This window comes from Nycticebus coucang, chromosome 8 (assembly GCF_027406575.1).
Source record: "Nycticebus coucang isolate mNycCou1 chromosome 8, mNycCou1.pri, whole genome shotgun sequence".
Lineage (NCBI taxonomy): Eukaryota > Metazoa > Chordata > Mammalia > Primates > Lorisidae > Nycticebus > Nycticebus coucang.
This window is the reverse complement of record NC_069787.1, coordinates 57,248,804-57,267,356: the sequence shown is the minus strand read 5'-3', so window position 1 is coordinate 57,267,356 and position 18,553 is coordinate 57,248,804. Positions and strand designations below refer to the sequence as shown.

The following is an 18,553-nucleotide window of genomic DNA, read 5'->3' as shown; positions in this document are numbered from 1 at the left end:
AATGGTTATGTTTGTCCATCTCTTGGTTAATACGAGCAACTACTCCCTTCTTAGACCCCACCATGCTAGGAACACCATCAGTTGTCACACTGGCTAGTTTAGCCCAGTCCAGCTCCAAACCATTCACAGTTTGGCAAACCTTTTCATAGATATCCTGTCCTGTAGTTGTTCCTTTGATGCTTTGCAGTGCAGCAAGCTCTTCTGTGACTTCGAAATAGTCATTCATCCCACAAATAAAAATTAGAAGTTGTGCAGAGTCATGAACATCATTACTTTCCTTGAGTGCCAAGGAAAAATAAGACAGTTTTTTTGTGGAGTTTTGCAAATGCTGATGCAAATTGTCTCTCAGTTCTTCAATCCTTCATGTACTTGTAGGTCCTGAAAGACTCACTGTACTAAATAAATCGGCCTTCTCTGGACACATCTCTTTGGCAACAGAAAGAAGGCATTCTTTAACAAATTCTCTCCCTCCACGAATGGTCTGCCAGTGAACGCTATTAGCTTGGCAACTTGAAAACTTGCTCGCAGTGATGAAATATTTAGCTGCTTCTGCTTCACAAAAATATTTTGCTGAGTTGTCAATGTACTTTTCAGTTTTAATATTTTATCTTTTCTCACTTCTCTGACCAATCATATTTATCTTTATGTTGAGTTTGATAGTGTCGATGCAAATTGTATTCTTTGAACATAGACACTATATTCTGGCATATTAAACACACAGCTCTTTTCTTGTACTGCATGAAAAAGTAATCGTAAATCCACTGTTTTTTGAATATCCTACACTCCAACTCAATTTTTCTTTCTTGATATCATTGTTTCCTAGGGATTCCAAATTGCTATTAGTAAAATACCAATATATATATATACAGCGCTACAAGAACAATATACCAGCAAAAACTTTGCCACCACAGAGAAATATAGACTGCACTGCCCGTCAATGCAGTCTGATCAGTGTCCATCAATGCAGCCTTGCCAGTCCACATCATTTCAGCCTCACCAGTGCCCATGTTGGTGGAAGTCCGCTTTTACTTCAGGCTCACACTGGTGCGGTGTGGGAACCAGCAGGATTACAGAGCCGGTTCCTCCACCACCTTTCCAGTTTACACTACACTGTGCGAGCCACACTGTGATCTGTGAACTCGCACAGGAATCTGATCGCATGGGTGAGAAGGAAAAAAGAAGACACATTAGATTTTGCAAAAAATCTACACAAAATCACACAAATGATTTTGCCCAATTGCAAGGTAGGTGTTACATTACACCTAATGTAAGTAGGTGTTCTGAGTACGTTTAAGGTAGTCTAGGCTAAGCCTTGATGTCTAGTAGGTTAGAAATATTAAATGCATTTTCAATTTATGATATTTTCAATTTATAATCGATTTATCAGGATGTTACCCCAGCATAAGTCGAGGACCATCTGTATTGAGTAGGGTATTCTATAACAGTAAACCTTACAGAGTAAAGGCCATTTTTTTAAAACAGCAGATTAATAATGTGAGCACCTATGGATTTTTCAGGAAGACTTTAGTTTTAGATTACTGATAGGTTACAATTGTATTCAATAGACAACAGTTGGGAATGAATGGCAGAGTCTGTTTTTGAATCTTGCTTAAAGGGTACTATGTGGTAAAATTTAAGATGTAACATTTCTCGTTTCCTTTATTTTAAATTTAAATTTGATTTTTATATTTTTGAGACAAGTTGCCTGATCTTTTGTCTGGGTTAAAGTACAGTGGTGGCATCATATAGTTCACTGCAACCTCAATCTCCTGGCCTTAAGCAATTATCCTGTCTTGGTTCTCCCTAAGTGCTAGGATTACAGATCTGGGCTACTGCACCTGGTCTTCCCTGGATATGCAAGAAAACAGGTACTTGGAAGGATGAGGCAGGAGGATCACTTGAACCCCGGAGTTTGAGGTTGCTTTGAGCTAGGCTGATGCCACGGCACTCTAGCCTGGGCAACAGAGTACTCTGTCTTAAAAAAAGAAAAACAAAAACAGCAAAAAAACCTGCTAAAATTTGGGATCAAAGATGAAAATTTCCTTTTACTTGTAAAAATATGCTTTTATAACATACTTTATTGTGGTAAGAGAATTTAGCATAAGATCTATCCTTTTAACAAATTTCAAATTGTACATTGTTGACTACAGATACAATGTTGTACACCTCTGTAGAGCTTATTCATCTTGCTTGACTGAAATTTACTGGCTGCACCATTTTGCAGTGATCTCTGAGATACATTGTTAAGTGAAAAATAAAAAAAAATAAAAACTTTGTAGGTTATGTTAACCAAAGAAGGAGAAAACAGTATGCAAGTGTCTCAGTTTCTCCACATCCTCACCAACAGTTGCAGCCAGGCCCCATCACTACAGAAAAATTTAAAAATAAGTTGGGTGTGATGGTGTACATCTGAAGTTACAGCTACTGAGGAGGCTGAGGTGGGAGGATCCCACAAAAAAATCCATGATACAATTATAAGTATACATGTTGTGAAACTTTGCTCTTACATTTTCTTCTAGAAGTTATATAGTTTCAAGTATTATGTTTAAGTTTTAATTCACTTTCAGTTGATTTTTGTAAATGGTGTAAGAAAAGGGTTCACTTTATTCTTTTGCATGTGGATATACTGTTGTCCTAAAATCATTTTTTCCCTCATTGTGTATTCTTGACATTCTTGTTGAAGATCAGTTGACCATATGTGTAGATTTATCCTTTATTGGATTCTCCACATCCTCACCAACAGTTACATTTTTCTTTTTTGTATTATGGCCATCCTTATAGGTGTGAGGTAATATTTCATTGTCATTTTGATTTGCATTTCTCTTGTGATTAATGATGTTGAACATCTTTTGCCATCTATGCCAGTGTCATGCTGTTAAGATTACTGTAGCTTTGTTAATGCATTTTGAAATCAGGAAGTATGACATTTCCACCTCTGTTGGCTATATGTAGTCTTTTGTGGTTCCATATAAATTTTAGAATTGTTCTTTCTATTTTTGTAAAAAAAAAAAAAAATGCCACTGGGATTTTGATAGAGATTGCATTGAGTTTCTAAATTGCTTTGGGTAGTATGGGCATTTTAATAAATTAGGTCTTCTAGTTTATGAACATGAGATGTTCTTCCCTATTGTGTTTTACTGAATTTGTTTCATCATTGTTTTGTAGTTTCCAATATACAAATCTTTTTCCTCCTCAGTTAAATTTATTCCTGGGTAGTTATATTCACATACTAGAGTAGAAGGCAACTCTAAAGAGAAAGGAAGAGCTCTGAACTGATGGCGTGATTGCCAGGATATATTAAGTGAAAAAGAAAGTCTGTGCAGCTTATGCTACCCTGAACCAAAGAAGGGGAAATAAAGAATTTACATATACCCGTTCATTTGTTCAAAAGGAAACACAGGAAGGATAGACTAGAAGGAAATTTGTTACATAGAAAAGTTGGTGCAGAAAGGATGAAGAGGACACGATGCTTCTCTGATTTTACATGTTTTGAATATTAGAACTAAGTTAATGTTTCATATACTTAAAATTAACAAGGCTGGGGGAGAAGAAGGGAAAAAATCCGAAATGGAATAATAGGCTTTTGACAAAACCAATCATAAGCAAACCTTAAACTAAAGACAAAAAGAACTGTAGACAAACGTATTCTGGTTAGTAGAATTTTTTCACAGAGGTATGTTTAGAAGCCTGAAACCAACTCTATCCTGGAATAGACCAAATAAGTAAATATTTGAAAAAAGGCTGGAATGAACACTTGAGCCAGTTAGATCGGGATTGTCAGTTTCAGCATGAACTCATGGTTTTCAACATACATATAGTTTACAAATAGATGTACATGAGTATATAGATGTTTATGTATTCCTGAACTCAATTTTGAAGGTCTAGAAGCCATAACTGTTCTGGATGCTATTTGTCAGTAAAAGGAACAAAGCCTTCCTGGAGAAATGGTTAATTCCAGTGCTTGGGCAGGGAAAATAAAAAGACAAGCTTAGAATCATCTCGTTGTGCCAGAAAATGTGGAAGTGCTAAATAATTGATGAGCGGGTGTCAAAAGGATACAGGAGCCAATTTAGTCAAGGCTCCTCATAGACAACACTGGGACAATTTCAACAACCAAATGACAATGATGGATTATAACCCACCAGTAGAATAAAGTAGAAAATCTGTGATATAAAACATATATGTGTAATAAATGGGGAAGAAAGGAATCCTTACAATAGTATTATACTTTATAAAAGAAGACAGAAAGGTGGAATCAGAAAAGTTGGCTGGGTGCAGTATGGCTCACACCTGTAATTCTAGCACTCAGGGAGGCTGAGGTGGGAGGATCCCTTGAGTTCGGGAGTTCAAGACCAGCCTGAGCAAGAGTAAGACCCCAACTTCATTGTAGGGGTGAGGGGAAATTTGCCCTTTTCTCCAAAAGTTCTCTGAAAGATCAACTCATGGCTAAGGCAGATTAATAAGAGAAAGTATTTATTTACCGTGCATGTAGAGAGAAATCACGGAGTGATAAACTAATTTTCCAGTGAAGTTCACATATCTTTATATGGGCCTTTTTTGGCGTGGGGTGGGGATTGAGTATAGGGCATAAACAGATGCTAGGGAGGTTTCTAGAGAGGGTATATGGAAGGGAGAGAAATAAATTGATTTATATATTAACCTGGGGGACAGGGGTTTATGACCCAAGTGATTTGGGCCAGGTCCTCCTGCATTCCCAACCCTCATTCCTGAAAATTTTGAGGTAATACGAAGGGAGAAGGGGAGTCATTTGTCCCTTTGATCCTCTAATTGGGCCAGTCCAGTTTATACAGATAGAGGAAAGGTCTTCCCCAGTGTTTCTTGACCTTGAATGCCTTCAATTCAGAATATTCTTTATGCCAGGGACTCATATTTTGGGGAGAAATTTCCTTAGCTCCTTCACTATTAAAATAGAAAAATTAGTGGGCATTGTGGTGGGCACCTCCCACCTACCCTGGAGGCTGCAGAGCAGTGCTTGAACCCAGGAGTTTGGGGTTGCTGTGAGCTAGGCTGATGCCATGGCACTGTAACCTGGGCAATGGAGTCAGACTTTGTCTCAAAAAGAAAAAAGAAAAGTCATTGGTAATCACCATGGTAATAATTGTTCCAGACAGACTTAGGTAGTAAGCAAAAGTATGATAAGGTGCGGGATATTATATGTAGTTTCAGAGTCTCTCCTCATAAGGTATCTGTTACTTAAAAAGTGAGAAAAAGTAACTTGATAGTTAGGAAATCTCACAGATAATTACTCTAGCCAAATGACCAAAATTATCACTGTTAATGGGAGCATTGTTAACAGGACAAACAAGCTTAGCTGGTTGCTGTATCAGAATACTGAAGACTGGGTGGCTTAACCAGAAGTTAGTTTTCTCACAGTTTTGGAGGCAGGAAGCCCCAAATCAAAATGCTCCCAGGTTAGTTTCTGTTAAGACTGCTCTCAGCCCAGAGATGGTCACTTTCTTGCTGTGTCAGCACATGACATTTCCTCACATGACCTTTCCTTTGTGTGCCTGTACTTTTGTTGTCCTTTTCTTAATGATGACACCAGTTCTATGGATTAGTTTTAGACCAGTGACCCACTGCATTGGAGGCTTAGTAGGATTTCATTGTTAACTTTTTTGGAAAGAATACCTCATAACACTTGAGGTATTCACATTTTTAGTGACTACCCCACTCCTAGATGATTCTGAAACTAACCAAAGTTTGAGAATTGACCATATGCCATCTTTTCTTTTACATAGGTGATAGACTGATTTTTTTGTGTTGGTAACTTTGGCAAATGCCAGTTAGTAGAAAAACACGCAATTCACAAATTATAGGAGGTATAATGGATGTTTCAGAATATTTTGTTATTTTGAAATAAAATATTGTATGATACTGGGCACATGACTTCAATTCTGGCTCTTCACTTTACATTTAAAGTGGAGTTAAACCTTCTTCTTAGGTAGTGTGGTTTTTCAACAAGAACACATTTACAGTGCCTTTATTTCCCAGGCCAACATTTCTTCATTAGTAAGGCTGAACAGTGATTCTAAGCAGATGAAGACCTGCCCTCTCTGAGACACTTGCCAATCTCTTTATGTTCCTTGCCAGCAGTCTGATCTTTGAAGGGCTTCATCAGGGACAGATTGACATTTCCTACTTTCATAGCTACTGCATTGGCAATAAAATACAGTGTTTTGTGATTGGAAATCTTAATTTCAGCACTTTCAAAGGTGAAATATGCAGACTTGCCTGGTTCTTGTAGAGGAGACACTTAATTTATAGATGATCAAATAAATTCTTTTTCTGATTAATTCTGTCATCTTTTGTACTTTCAGAGAAAGATCACTTAAAAGGCACAAGTATGCCTGAGGCTAACTGTGCTCTTCTGATGCTGTGTAATTGTCCATTAAGATAGAAAATCCTAATAGTAGTTTTGATGCTAGATGCTATTAAGAACTTCACAGGATGACAAAAAACCAGGTCATACTTTTGTGAGGATGTAATGTGGGGGTGAGGCAGACACACAGATGTTATACTGTTAGTGTTACTGTAGGGCACGGGAAGCAATGCATCTGCCGTACACTAGAGACTGTGATGCACATTTTTACACATGGTGTTTGTTTCAGTTCTTGTTGAAATCAAAATAGGTTTTATCTTCCACTGAGAAAAAAGATCAGGAGAAGTTGAGTAACTTGTTCAGAGTCACACAGCTGGCAAGACATGGTATTGGGATTATAAATTGGAATCTAATCAAGTCCGATCTTATCTACAGCATTGTGTCCCTGGGTCAGCAACATCTGAGAACCACTGTATTGGAGAGTTTTAACTTTTCTTCCTTCTTAAAGTTATACAACTCTTTAAATTTTAGCTTTTTGCTGAATATACAAAAGTAAACTCTTGTATTTGAAGTTGGGGTGATACCTGGGCCCATGTCTTCTTAGCTCTGAAGAGGATGGTTGGTTTGATACCGCTGCACTATACTATTATCCCATTATGTAATGTGTATAAAAGTGGACTTATATAACATTACAGAAAAATTCTGACTCCCTGTTCTCAACCAATAGATCAGTACAGAAAATTGGAGTCATTTGGGTGTTTATCAGACCAAAATTCCCTACTTCCAATGATAGTGTCATGGGCCTTTCTACAAATATGATTTGCAGATAGGTACCCCCAAAGTGCACATTCTACCTGGATTCTGTGTTATGCATGTAAGCTTCTCTGTTTCAGTAATTACAGTCATATCTAGGTGGAATTATTTAGTGTCATTAACTTTTTGGCTTTAATCAACAAACAGTTGCTTCTTAAATTGAATAGGTCTGCTTGATTTCTGTAAGTCACCGTGAACCTGCAGTTCTTGGTTTGGAAATACTGACACCTGTTTTGTATTTCCTCCTCTGCTTATATGCTTTCTTCACATTTGTATAATGGAATTGTATGGTTTGATCCATAGAGCTCCCTAGATAACCCTGTCTTCCCATGCTGTAACTATTAACTGTCAAGTGCAATTCTTTCAAGTTAAATATTTAGCATATTGGATTTTCTTGGGCATTAGATGTCTTTCTGATTAGTTACAAATGAAACATGGAAAAATTTTATTGCCAAGAGTTGACCTGCAAAATTGTTAATAACCTTTATTTAATACACCTGAACTTTTCAGTTTTTCTCCATGGCTTGACTTCTATTGGGTAATTTGGGCTACCTTTACTAACTTCCTTCTTAAAATCAGATTTCTATCTGAATGAAATGATTTAAAAAAAAAAAGGTGAGCTAAATTTTCTCCAGGAATATTTTTATGAACCTGTAGTGGCAGTCATTTTAGATGGCACTTACCTTTTAAAAGTGAAATATTCTAACATTTGAGTTTGATCTTTTAATCCTGTCCTCTAGCTCAGTGATTATCAACTTTTGCTACATGTTAGACTCGCCTTGGGGAGCTTTTAAAAATAGATGTTTTGCCTCCATCCCAGTCCTAATGATTTGTGCTCTCTGGGGATGGTGGCTTTACACTTGGATCAAAAGAAGACCCCTCGCTTTAAAGTCTGCTCTTGTGTTTGCTGTAACAGAATACTATGGACTGGGTGGCTTACAAAGACATTTATTTCTCAAACTTATGGAGGCTAGGGCGTCCAAGATCAGGGTGCTGGTGATTTGATTCTTGTTCAGAGTTCTCTTTTTGATTATGTCTTCACATGGAGCTGGGGCAAGGAAGCAAGCTTTCTTTGTCTTCCTTTGTAAGGACATTAATTCCATTATGAAGGTGTCACTCTCATTACCTCCTCCAAACTCCATCTTCAGATACCATTACATTGCAGGTTAGGGACTTAACTTGAATTTTGGGAAGCATACTCAGTCCACAGCAACCCCCCATGTAATTATTATCTGTGTCAGGTATATAGTAGTGCTTATACTAGTAGGAATGAATCATCTGGAAATTTTGGTAAAATGCAAATTTGGGTTCAGTAGGTTTCTGAGGTTTGATGCATATAGGACCCATATTTGACTGAAATATCCTAAAGATCAAAAAGTTGCTGTAGTTTTTAAGTATACATGTTTTGGTATGACTTGACTCCCACTTCTGCGTATGGACTGCTTGGTTGTGTGTATACAGTCTGTTACTTAGTAAATTAAAATGCTTATTGGTTGTATAAGTAATTAAAATTGTAAATTTAATAAATGCCATTACTTGAAACGAGTAAAATAACTATGAAGAGATTAGGATAAGTTTAAACTCAGGATATTTTTAAGGGCAAGTAGGAGATTAACAAATAATATCCAGTGTGTTGAATAAAGCTGGGAGCATAGAAAATGGATTTATATAACAGCATATGAAAGACATAAAACCTTCTCATAAGATGGTTTACCTTCAACTAAACTTGATCTTATATTTTGTAATTCTCAAAATCAAGACATTTCTACAACATTCAAGAACTGTTTTTAAGATGAAGAAAACTCAGTTCTCATTTAACCAGAGAAGAGTGTTTGCATAATAGTATAATAGTAGTATGTGATAGCTGCCAAACTTTTCCATAGCAGTTGCACCTTTTAATAGTCCTACCAACATTGTTGTAAGGGTTATGGATTCTCTGTTTCCTCTAGTACTTGTTAATAGTGTCTTTGATTTTAGCCATCCTAGTAGTAGGTGTGAAGTGGTATTTCATTGTACTATAGTTTTGATTTGCATTTCCCGGATGACTACGATGTCGAGCATCTCTTCATGTGCTTATCGTTCATTTGTATATTTTCTTTGCAGAAATGTTCCTTTTCAAATTGGGTTATTCGTTTTATTATTGGATTACATGCAAGTATTTTATTAGCTATATGAATTATAAATATTTTTTCCCAATCTGTGGATTGTCTTTACATTCTCTTGATGGTGTCCTTTGCAGCCCCCAAGTTTTTAATTTTGATGATGTCTTGATGGTATCCTTTGTAGCACTTAAATTTTAATTTTAATGATTTTTTAAAATTTTATTTCTAGTGCTTTTGCACTAGCCCTCTTAAGGACTTTATAGTTGTGGCTCTCAAATCTAGGTCTTTCAATCCATTTTGAATTTTTGTGTATGGTATAAAGGAGAGGTCCAACTTCATTCTTTTCTTTTTAAGTGCATATTCACTTGTCCCAGCACCATTTGCTTTGAATGCTTCCGATACTGTTTACCATTACTATTCTGTAAGTAAGAGAAGCCAGAAGTCTAATGTCATTCTCGATATATGTATCGAGTTCATTATCATGTTTAGTTGTTTTTACTTCTATTTCTATCATTCTCACACCCTCTCACCTGGTCCAAGCTTCATCTATCTCCTTTAGACTTAGGTAATAGTGTCTAAACTAGTATATTCTCATCACTCTTACCCTCCTTTGTTTTCCAACTTGTGCCATTCACCTTTTTCCCCCCTTTACCCCTCCCTTTAATTATTATTTCAGGTCTTCCATTTTCTCTTAGAATTAAGACAAAGATTTCACAATATGACACACAGGGCCCTGCAGGATCCCCATGTACTACTTTAGCTTATTTTTACCTTGTATGTCTTATTGATTTCTTCTATCTAGACCTTTCTCAGATGAACACTTTCATATACTTTTACCATAGTTACCAGCATGTCTGCATTCTATCCGTGTTACTCTGCCTTCCTACCTGCCTTCCTATGAACTGTGGATGAATTGTTCCTTCCCTTATCTAAGGCCAGCCCTTCTAAAAATACACCAGATTCCATCTCTCATCTAATCAAGGACAGCTTTATTTTCCCATCTTAACCTGGGCACCGTGACTCATGCCTGTAATCTGAGCACTCTGGGAGGCCAAAGCAGGAGGATCCCTTGAACTCAGGAGTTTAAGATCAGCTTGAGCAAGAGTAAGACCCAGTCTCTACTAAAAATAGAAAAATTGCCCTGGCATTGTGTTGGGCACCTGTAGTTAGGAGTCTGAGGCAGGAAGATTGCTTGAGCACAGGAATTTGAGGTTGCTGTAAGTTAAGCTGATGCCATGGCATTCTAGCCTGGCCAACAGAATGAGACTGTCTCAAAAGTTCCATCTCTATTTTGCATTACCAATTTTTCCTTTCTTAGATTATGCTAATAAATATACATTTCGTTATTCCATTCTTCTTGAAAATAGACAATTCCTTTTTAAAAAAAATTATTCTGTTTGGGAAAAGTGCTTCTTACAAAAGGGCAGCAGCAAAATACTCACGGAGACCTCTCCAGTAATTACTTGTTTTTCTTATAAAGTGATAGAGTAGATGGGGCTCCAGGGGATTGGAGCAGATGGACAAGTGAGGAGCATCTCAGTTATTTTCAGGAGGTAGAGCTGCAAAATACACAGGGTATGAAAAAAAGTTACACATTTTAAAAAAAGAAAAAACTATTAAAATTGCAATACTCAGTATATACCAATGATGTTTGTTACTTTGTATATTGTATCTCTTGCAATTGCAGAAGTCAAACATGACTATTACAATTTTTATGTAGTTTTATACTTTTGTAAGATGTGTATGCATTTTTTTGGTGCCCTTTTTATAGAGCTAAAATTTCTGATCAAGGAATTCTTACAACAACTTAAGCATTGCCACCTTCTCCCCTTTAGTGGAAAAGTTTGACCTGTTATTGCAAATTATTCTACTAAGATAAGTACCTTAAGGGATAGTTTTGAATAATGTATGTCTACCTGCAAAATTCAAGAATTGGACAAGGCAAGTATCTACAAAAACAAACACAAAAACCTGATAACTGAACCTCTCAAATGAGGACAAAGGTTTTCAAAAAATACCTGGACTGGAAAGGCTAGGAGATCATAAAACATTGGATACAGCTGTATATCCAAGCCCCATTTTGTGTTAATGCATGGGATAGCCAGATGGTTTTGACTTCTATGGCTAACCCCCATTTCTATATTTATGCTAGCACTCCTACATATTAACTACGTTTTGTCCTTTAACATCAGCTATATTAGGCTGAAACAACTAAAACAAGTTTTTCCATTAAGGCCAAGAATTTTGCATCTGTGCAGGGAACTTATTACCCTCTCACATAGGTACCAAGTCTGTTAGTTGTTGGGAATAAAATTTTCAACTCTGCATTTATTTTCTGCCACTATGTCTTTTATATGAGTTCTTTCGCAATATTCCTATCATACGAAACATAGTAAACATCTTACACTTGGTTCTGGTTATAGAGTAGTATTACTTGTGTGCAGTAAAACAGCAGATCAAACCACTGAACAAGTGCACACGGTAGGGGTTACACCAGCCGAGTAGAAAACAGATACAAAAACACAGATGTGCACATTTCATCAGAAACTTCAAGGATCTTCCTCATAGGTCTGTAGTAGACAGCTGCTTGCCAGATCTGAGTTCCTCACCCGTCACCCCTGTTCTTGGACCCCACAGCAGGGCCAGTGCTTTTACTGTTTGTACCTGGGGTCCTTGGAATGAATATGGAAAGTTCACAAACTCTACCCAAGAATGATGTGAATCTGGTTGAAAATGGAAACCTAACTGAAAGTTAAATTCATATTATAAGCAAACTACCTTTAAGGTTTATTTTTATAATGTTTTTAAACTGAGAAAAAAAAAAACAAAACATTTTAGAGGACAGGTACTATTGGAGGTTCAGCAGACCAGTGTTCACATGAAAAGTTGCTATACATCCAAGTCATAAAAATCTTTCAACTCATCATGAAACAAGTTTTGTTTGTCTTCAGAGACTGTCAGGTATAATCCTCACCTGTAGACATAGCATAACCAATATCTCTCCCAACTCAAAAATTACTCTACATTTGCTGTTCAAAAGAGTTGTTCTCTTTTCTCAGTGTGTTTCCTTAATTGGTTCTTTCTTTGAACTCGATGTTCCTACTTTTCGTCTCTGGTTCGTTTTTGCCACTATCAGGATAAGCAGGTTGATAAAAGCAGTTCCCTACAAATGGGCAGCATCCACATTCTTCATTAGAGTACCTACATACCTTGTTGATCATTATCTCCTTATATTTCTTTCTTCTCAGTACTCAGTTGGAATGGCAAAGTTAAATGCAGTCTGACATTCTGAGAAGGACTTTATGATCTAGTTCAGGTGTCCTCAAACTTTTTAAACAGGGGACCAGTTCACTGTCTCTCAGACTATTGGAGGGTCGGACTATAGTTTAAAAAAAAAAAAAACAACTATGAGCAAATTTCTATGCACACTGCACATATCTTATTTTGAAGTAAAAAAAAACAAAACAGGAACAAATACAATCACACCACCACATGTGGCCCGCGGGCCACAGTTTGAGGACCCCTGAAGTTGCTTGGTTTTCCTCCACTTGTGAACATACTTGCAACAGTATGTATGGTCACAGTTGGAGAACATCTCAAAGCAACCTTTTATATAGTCCCGTCAATGTCTTAAATTTATAAAATGGAATAATTTCATTTCCCACTCTTGAGATTGTTTATTTATTTATTTTTTTAGCTGTCTTGGGTCCATGCTCCTGAAGGGTTTTATGTCAAGTGTGTTGAAATGTAGACCATATTTACATACCAACTACCAAAGGGTTATTCAAAAAACATTGTATGAATAGAATTCTTATTCTGCATATTGAGTACTAGAGTTAGCAATTTCCAATATATTAATGATAGGTATGTTTTTGTTAGAAAAATTATTGTAAACTAACTTTACTAATCTTGATTAGTAACTTAGTTTTGTATTTACCTACTTACGTCAGTTATGCTATTGAAGTATGTACATACATTAAATAGTTTTTGGAATAAAAGCTATCATTTGAGCTCTTTTTATGGAAGGTCACATGTTAATGTTACTGGGTTTAATTCTCAAACAACTTCATTTAGGCATTTATCTGGATGCAGGAATCTTAAAAATAAGATTTTATTAATCTTGTTTTTACTGCAGGCAGTGTAAACATACTTGATCCTTCTTAATTTTGCTCTGTGATCTTACCAGATAAATTAGCCATATCAACTGGTTTAATTCTCATTGTTTAAAGATGTAAGTCATTTTTGTGGGGAAATCTACTCTGTTGTTTAAGAAGTGGTTCAATGAAGTCTTTTTCCTGCCCTACTTTGTTTTATAGATTTGAAATAAGGGCATTTCAGTGGCTCTAAACGTGTATAACTTTAAAAAATTTTTCAGTGTTTTCTCTAAGACTTTAAATTTCTGAATTATGTAAAAATATTATGCTATAAAATAATTTCAAGTCTTTTGCAGGGAAAAAAGATAATCTGTCTCCAATTTTATCAGAAATTTTAGTCACTAATAACTCATTAAAAGTGGAAAAATACTACTGTTTAAAGTATTTAAACATTCGGTAATACCCTTTTAATACATGAGATTAGAAAGCAGGTATTTGGTTGTTCCAGAAACTTGCTCACACTGAGAGTACTTTTGTTCCTCAGTAATTTACCATTTTTTTGAGTAAATGGAAAGATTCTTTATGCATACAAGCCTCTATAATGACACTGCGATAGTAATAGAAACATAAACTCTTCAATCTCATTTGTTGTCTTAAAGTGTTGCTTCAAAGATTTTAGAGACATATTTTATCCTAAAAATGTCGATTATGTAAGGGTGAAAACATTTCACCTGAAAACTTAAAACCTTGTATCTTTATTATTATTATTTTTTATTAAATCATAACTGTACATTGATGCATTTATGGGGTTCAGGGTACTGCTTTGGTATACAATGTGAAATGCTTACATTGAACTAAGTAACACAACCATCACAAAGATACTCATTTCTTAATAGTTAAAACCTTATTTCTTGTCAGTGAGGTGATTATTTTAATTTCAGTATTATTTTAATCAAGTACATGTGTGACAACTTAGACATCTTCTCTAAAATTTTGGTAGTGGGGAACTTTTGTCTCCCTTTCTGTTACATACTCAAAGCTTTTTATTTACCAAGAACCTCAGTTTAGGGCCCAAGAGAAGTCTAGGTTGGGGATTTATTTGAGAATTAAAGACTTTTTTGTAGATAGTTACGTATGAAGCTGTATCAAGAAGGTACTATGGTTACCGCCATTTCTGTGACTTACTCTGCTGTTAATAACCCTTCACTAACCTGAGTATCCTGTGCTTGTCTGGTCTCTTTCACCTCTTGTTTTTTTCCAAGTTTGGGAATAGCTCTTGCTGTCATGGTGCTGTGGAAGAATAGCCAGTTGCTGACCAAGGAGAGTGGTTAAAATGGAGAAAGCTAAGCTGTGCCTTTTCTCTCGCACTAAACTTAATGACTTTAGAGGATTATGATTATTTATAATCATCAGGATTTGCTAGACAGGACATCTGTTTTGCTTTTTACTCTTATGTTGGTAGAAATAGCATCCTTTTTTTATTCATTGTGAAAATTTTGTGTTCTAGCTGGTACTGGTGGCTTAATTTTTGAAATGTACTTTCTGGAAAAATAGCATGTGGTTAGTATAAAATTGTCATTCTTATTAGGACTAGATACTCATTCTGTATTTTTCTAACTGTGGAAAATAACGTGTTATGAACGTTTGGAGTTTCATTTATTTTAGACTGCATTTGAATTGTTTGGTGTATTCAAATATTTTTCCTTTGGTTTTATTTCCTAGGTTGCACGTTTTCAAAAAATACCTAATGGTGAAAATGAGACAATGATTCCTGTATTGACATCAAAAAAAGCAAGTGAATTACCAGTCAGTGAAGTTACAAGCATTCTCCAAGTAAGTGGTTTGTGGGGAGAAAGGAATTAATATAAAATCAGACACATAGGCTCAATAAATCAGTGCTGCCCAATAGAATTTTCTTCTGTGATAGAAATATTCTGTTCTGTTCAACATAATAGCCACAAATTAAACATGAAAGTTGGGCTTAAAATGTGGCTAACCTGACTGAGTAAAACAGACTGTATAACTTGGAATGTAAGGAGTGTGATAGAAGAACTAAATTTAATTTAAATTTATTTAAATAGCTGCATGTAGCGAATGGCTTCCTGATTGCACAGTGCAGCTCTAGAACATTAACAATGCCAGGAGCAGTGCTGTGAAAGGATTAGTTAGATTGGGAAAATAATTATTAACACAAGAGTTTATCTTTTTTTTTTTTTTTTGTAGAGACAGAGTCTCACTGTACCGCCCTCGGTAGAGTGCCGTGGCATCACACGGCTCACAGCAACCTCTAACTCTTGGGCTTACGCGATTCTCTTGCCTCAGCCTCCCGAGTAGCTGGGACTACAGGCGCCCACCACAGAGCCCGGCTATTTTTTTGTTGCAGTTTGGCCGGGGCCGGGTTTGAACCCGCCACCCTCGGTACATGGGGCCGGCGCCCTTACTCACTGAGCCACAGGCGCCGCCAAGAGTTTATCTTTTTATAAGAGTTTTCTAAGGTAAAAAAAGCTGAGTTCAGAACTGCGAATAAACTTTAATTGCTTGTGTAATTTAATCTTTTCATAGTTTTAAAAAGTAGAGTCTACTGAAATATGACAAAAAATATTTTTTTTCTATCACATACTTTAATGATGGAATTATTGATATTTTTTTGGGGGGGGAGAAGTTAGTTTTAAAAAACAACAATAGTGAAAAAAGTTAATTAAAATGTACTGATACATTTCTGTAAGTCTTATGACTGGTTTGTATTATTCCTTTTTCTCCCTAAATTTGTTTGTTAAACACTATCTTGTTTACATTTTTACTCAATATTACTGAGGTATAATTTATGTGAAATACTCATAAGTGTAGTTTTCGTTTTGACAAATGTGAACACCATCACAATTAAGATAAAGAACATTTCTGTCACCACAGAAAGCTCTCCTATGCGTCTTTGCAATTAATCCCCCTCAGTGTCTGACCTCTGGCTCCAAGTAACTGCTCATAACATTTTTGTCACCATAGACTAGTTGTGATTGTTGTATCAGTTCCCATAAAGGTGATTGTATATTATGAATTTTTTTTGTGTTTTTTTCCTCTTTTGTTCTGTGTGAACATTATTATTAACTTGTATGTATAAAATCTAAAGGCTGATCTTCAGAATGGTCTAAACAAAAGTGAAGTTAGTCATAGGCGAGCCTTCCATGGTTGGAATGAGTTTGATATCAGTGAAGATGAGCCACTATGGAAGAAGTATATTTCTCAGGTGAGATACTTTTATTTCTTTTACAACTTTGTAACTTACATGGACTTTTGTTATTTAGTTATTTACTTTTGTGAGGTTATTTATGGAGAAAGGAAATATTTCTTTAGGTAGTATCTAAAAATTTTCATTTGTTAGGGATTACTGTTAGGTGGGAATTTCTGTAATTTTTAGTATGTAAATCTTAATTGTCAACATGTTCTGTATTTAAATTTAAGTATATCCTGTGAGGGTCATGTTATTGACAGTTTCCTTTGCAGGTATCAAACTTGGGAGTAAGTTCTTAATAGGTACTTTTTTATAATTATATTTTATTAATGTCCTAATCTTTTAGAAAAACTTATTTTAGGATTCTTGATAATAATCAAGAAAATGTTATGTTAGTGTAAAAATTATAAGATGCTGGCCAACTTTCAACTACTGGGGTTGGTTTGCTAAACAAATCATTTTTCCTAAAAATTTCTGTAAAGAAAGCTTCTGTGTCTCTTAACTTGCAGGTTCTTTTTAAGAAAAGATTATGTTTATTCTGTAAAGGGCCTTACCTGCTGATGAGCCCAAATTTATCAGCTTTATCTTGGCGAGTGAGTTTGTCTTAAAGTAGCAAAACTGAAAATTTAGAGCTTAAAAGAACCTTGTGTGGATCTGATTGTTTTTTATGGAACATTTTTATATGCATATTTGTATTGGTACAATTACCACATTTCCACATTACCTAAAACTTCAAGAAGACTTGACATAGTTAGTTTACCCTGTATTTATGAACTATAATGATTTGATACATCAGTAGACAGTGTGATTTAATGTTTGATCCTGTAATCAAAGCTAGAGTACCCCCTCCTTGGGATTTCTTGAGAATTAAATTAACAGTGGCTGTAGTTAAGTTAATCACAAGCAACAGCTAACAATAAATATTGTTAATCATAAAGCCCTGTGACTCTTTACTTCTGTATGGAGAAAACCAAATGTGGTGTTCAGCAAACATCCATCTGGTGTCTGCCATCTATCAAGTAACGTGCTTAATTAATACTGTGGCACAGCTTTTTTAGGGGAAAATAAAGATGACCATGTGCCTTGCCCTCAAAATACGATGTTAACAGCTACCTTCGTAAGAGGGTTTTATAGTTTACACAGTACTTTAATATACATTGTTAGGTAATTCTTACCACAATTCCTTGGTATTCAGGTTTTCTTTTTACCAAATGAAGAATCTGGGGTTTAAAAAGATTAAGGTGGCACACAGGTGACTGAGCTGGATTCAAACCCAGGTAGTTTGATTCAGTCAGGTTTGTGGTTGGTGAGCCCTGAACCGTATTGCAGTTGTAGTTTTATGTTGTTAGAACAGTTTTATTATTTTTTTAATCCTTCACTCATTAGAATAACTTGGGGATTATAAAATGTCAAAGCTTGGGACTTAAATGTCAGTAGATTCTAACTTGATTGGTCTGATGTGAACCTAGACATACAGTATTGGTTAAGTTTTTCACTCAGTTGTTAACAATTAGAACTATTGTGTCAGGGAATGGTTCTGTAAAAAGAAATTCGGGATGGTTACATGTAACTGTGGAGCTGGGGTGGATTCTTAGTTTCTTTTTTTTTTTTTTGGCTGGGGCTGGGTTTGAACCCGCCACCTACCGCATATGGGACCAGCGCCCCGGGTGGATTCTTTATAGCCCAGTTACTCTGTAACTTTGACAGTAGTGTAACACTTCAGCAGAGGAAGAGTCTGGCATCTGAGCTATAAGAAGTAGCATGTCCAACTGGGAAGAATTTGGTCTTCTTCTCTGGTGCATGGTCATTTAAGTGCTTCTTGATTGGGTTGGTGTTACAGTCCTGTTTCTTTAGATACTATTTTCTCTGCTAGATAGAAAACCACGAAAGTCAGCCTTGGAAAAAATCTTCAGTTTCTTCTATGGAGAGGACCTTACTGTCTGCTCCTAGCTGTCTCTGGGGGTTATTCCTGTCTCTG

The 18,553-nt window shown here is 35.9% G+C and overlaps 1 protein-coding gene across 7 annotated transcripts in view; it reads left to right on the top strand.

Moving 5' to 3' along the window:
• ATP2C1 (ATPase secretory pathway Ca2+ transporting 1) overlaps window positions 1-18,553 on the top strand; it is a 178,366-nt gene that overhangs the window by 61,443 nt on the left and 98,370 nt on the right. For all 7 annotated transcript variants that reach the window (XM_053598477.1, XM_053598476.1, XM_053598482.1 and 4 more), the window contains 2 exons: window positions 15,072-15,182; window positions 16,474-16,590. In XM_053598477.1, the coding sequence (XP_053454452.1) occupies window positions 15,072-15,182; window positions 16,474-16,590 (228 nt within the window). The remainder of the gene's footprint in view (window positions 1-15,071; window positions 15,183-16,473; window positions 16,591-18,553) is intronic.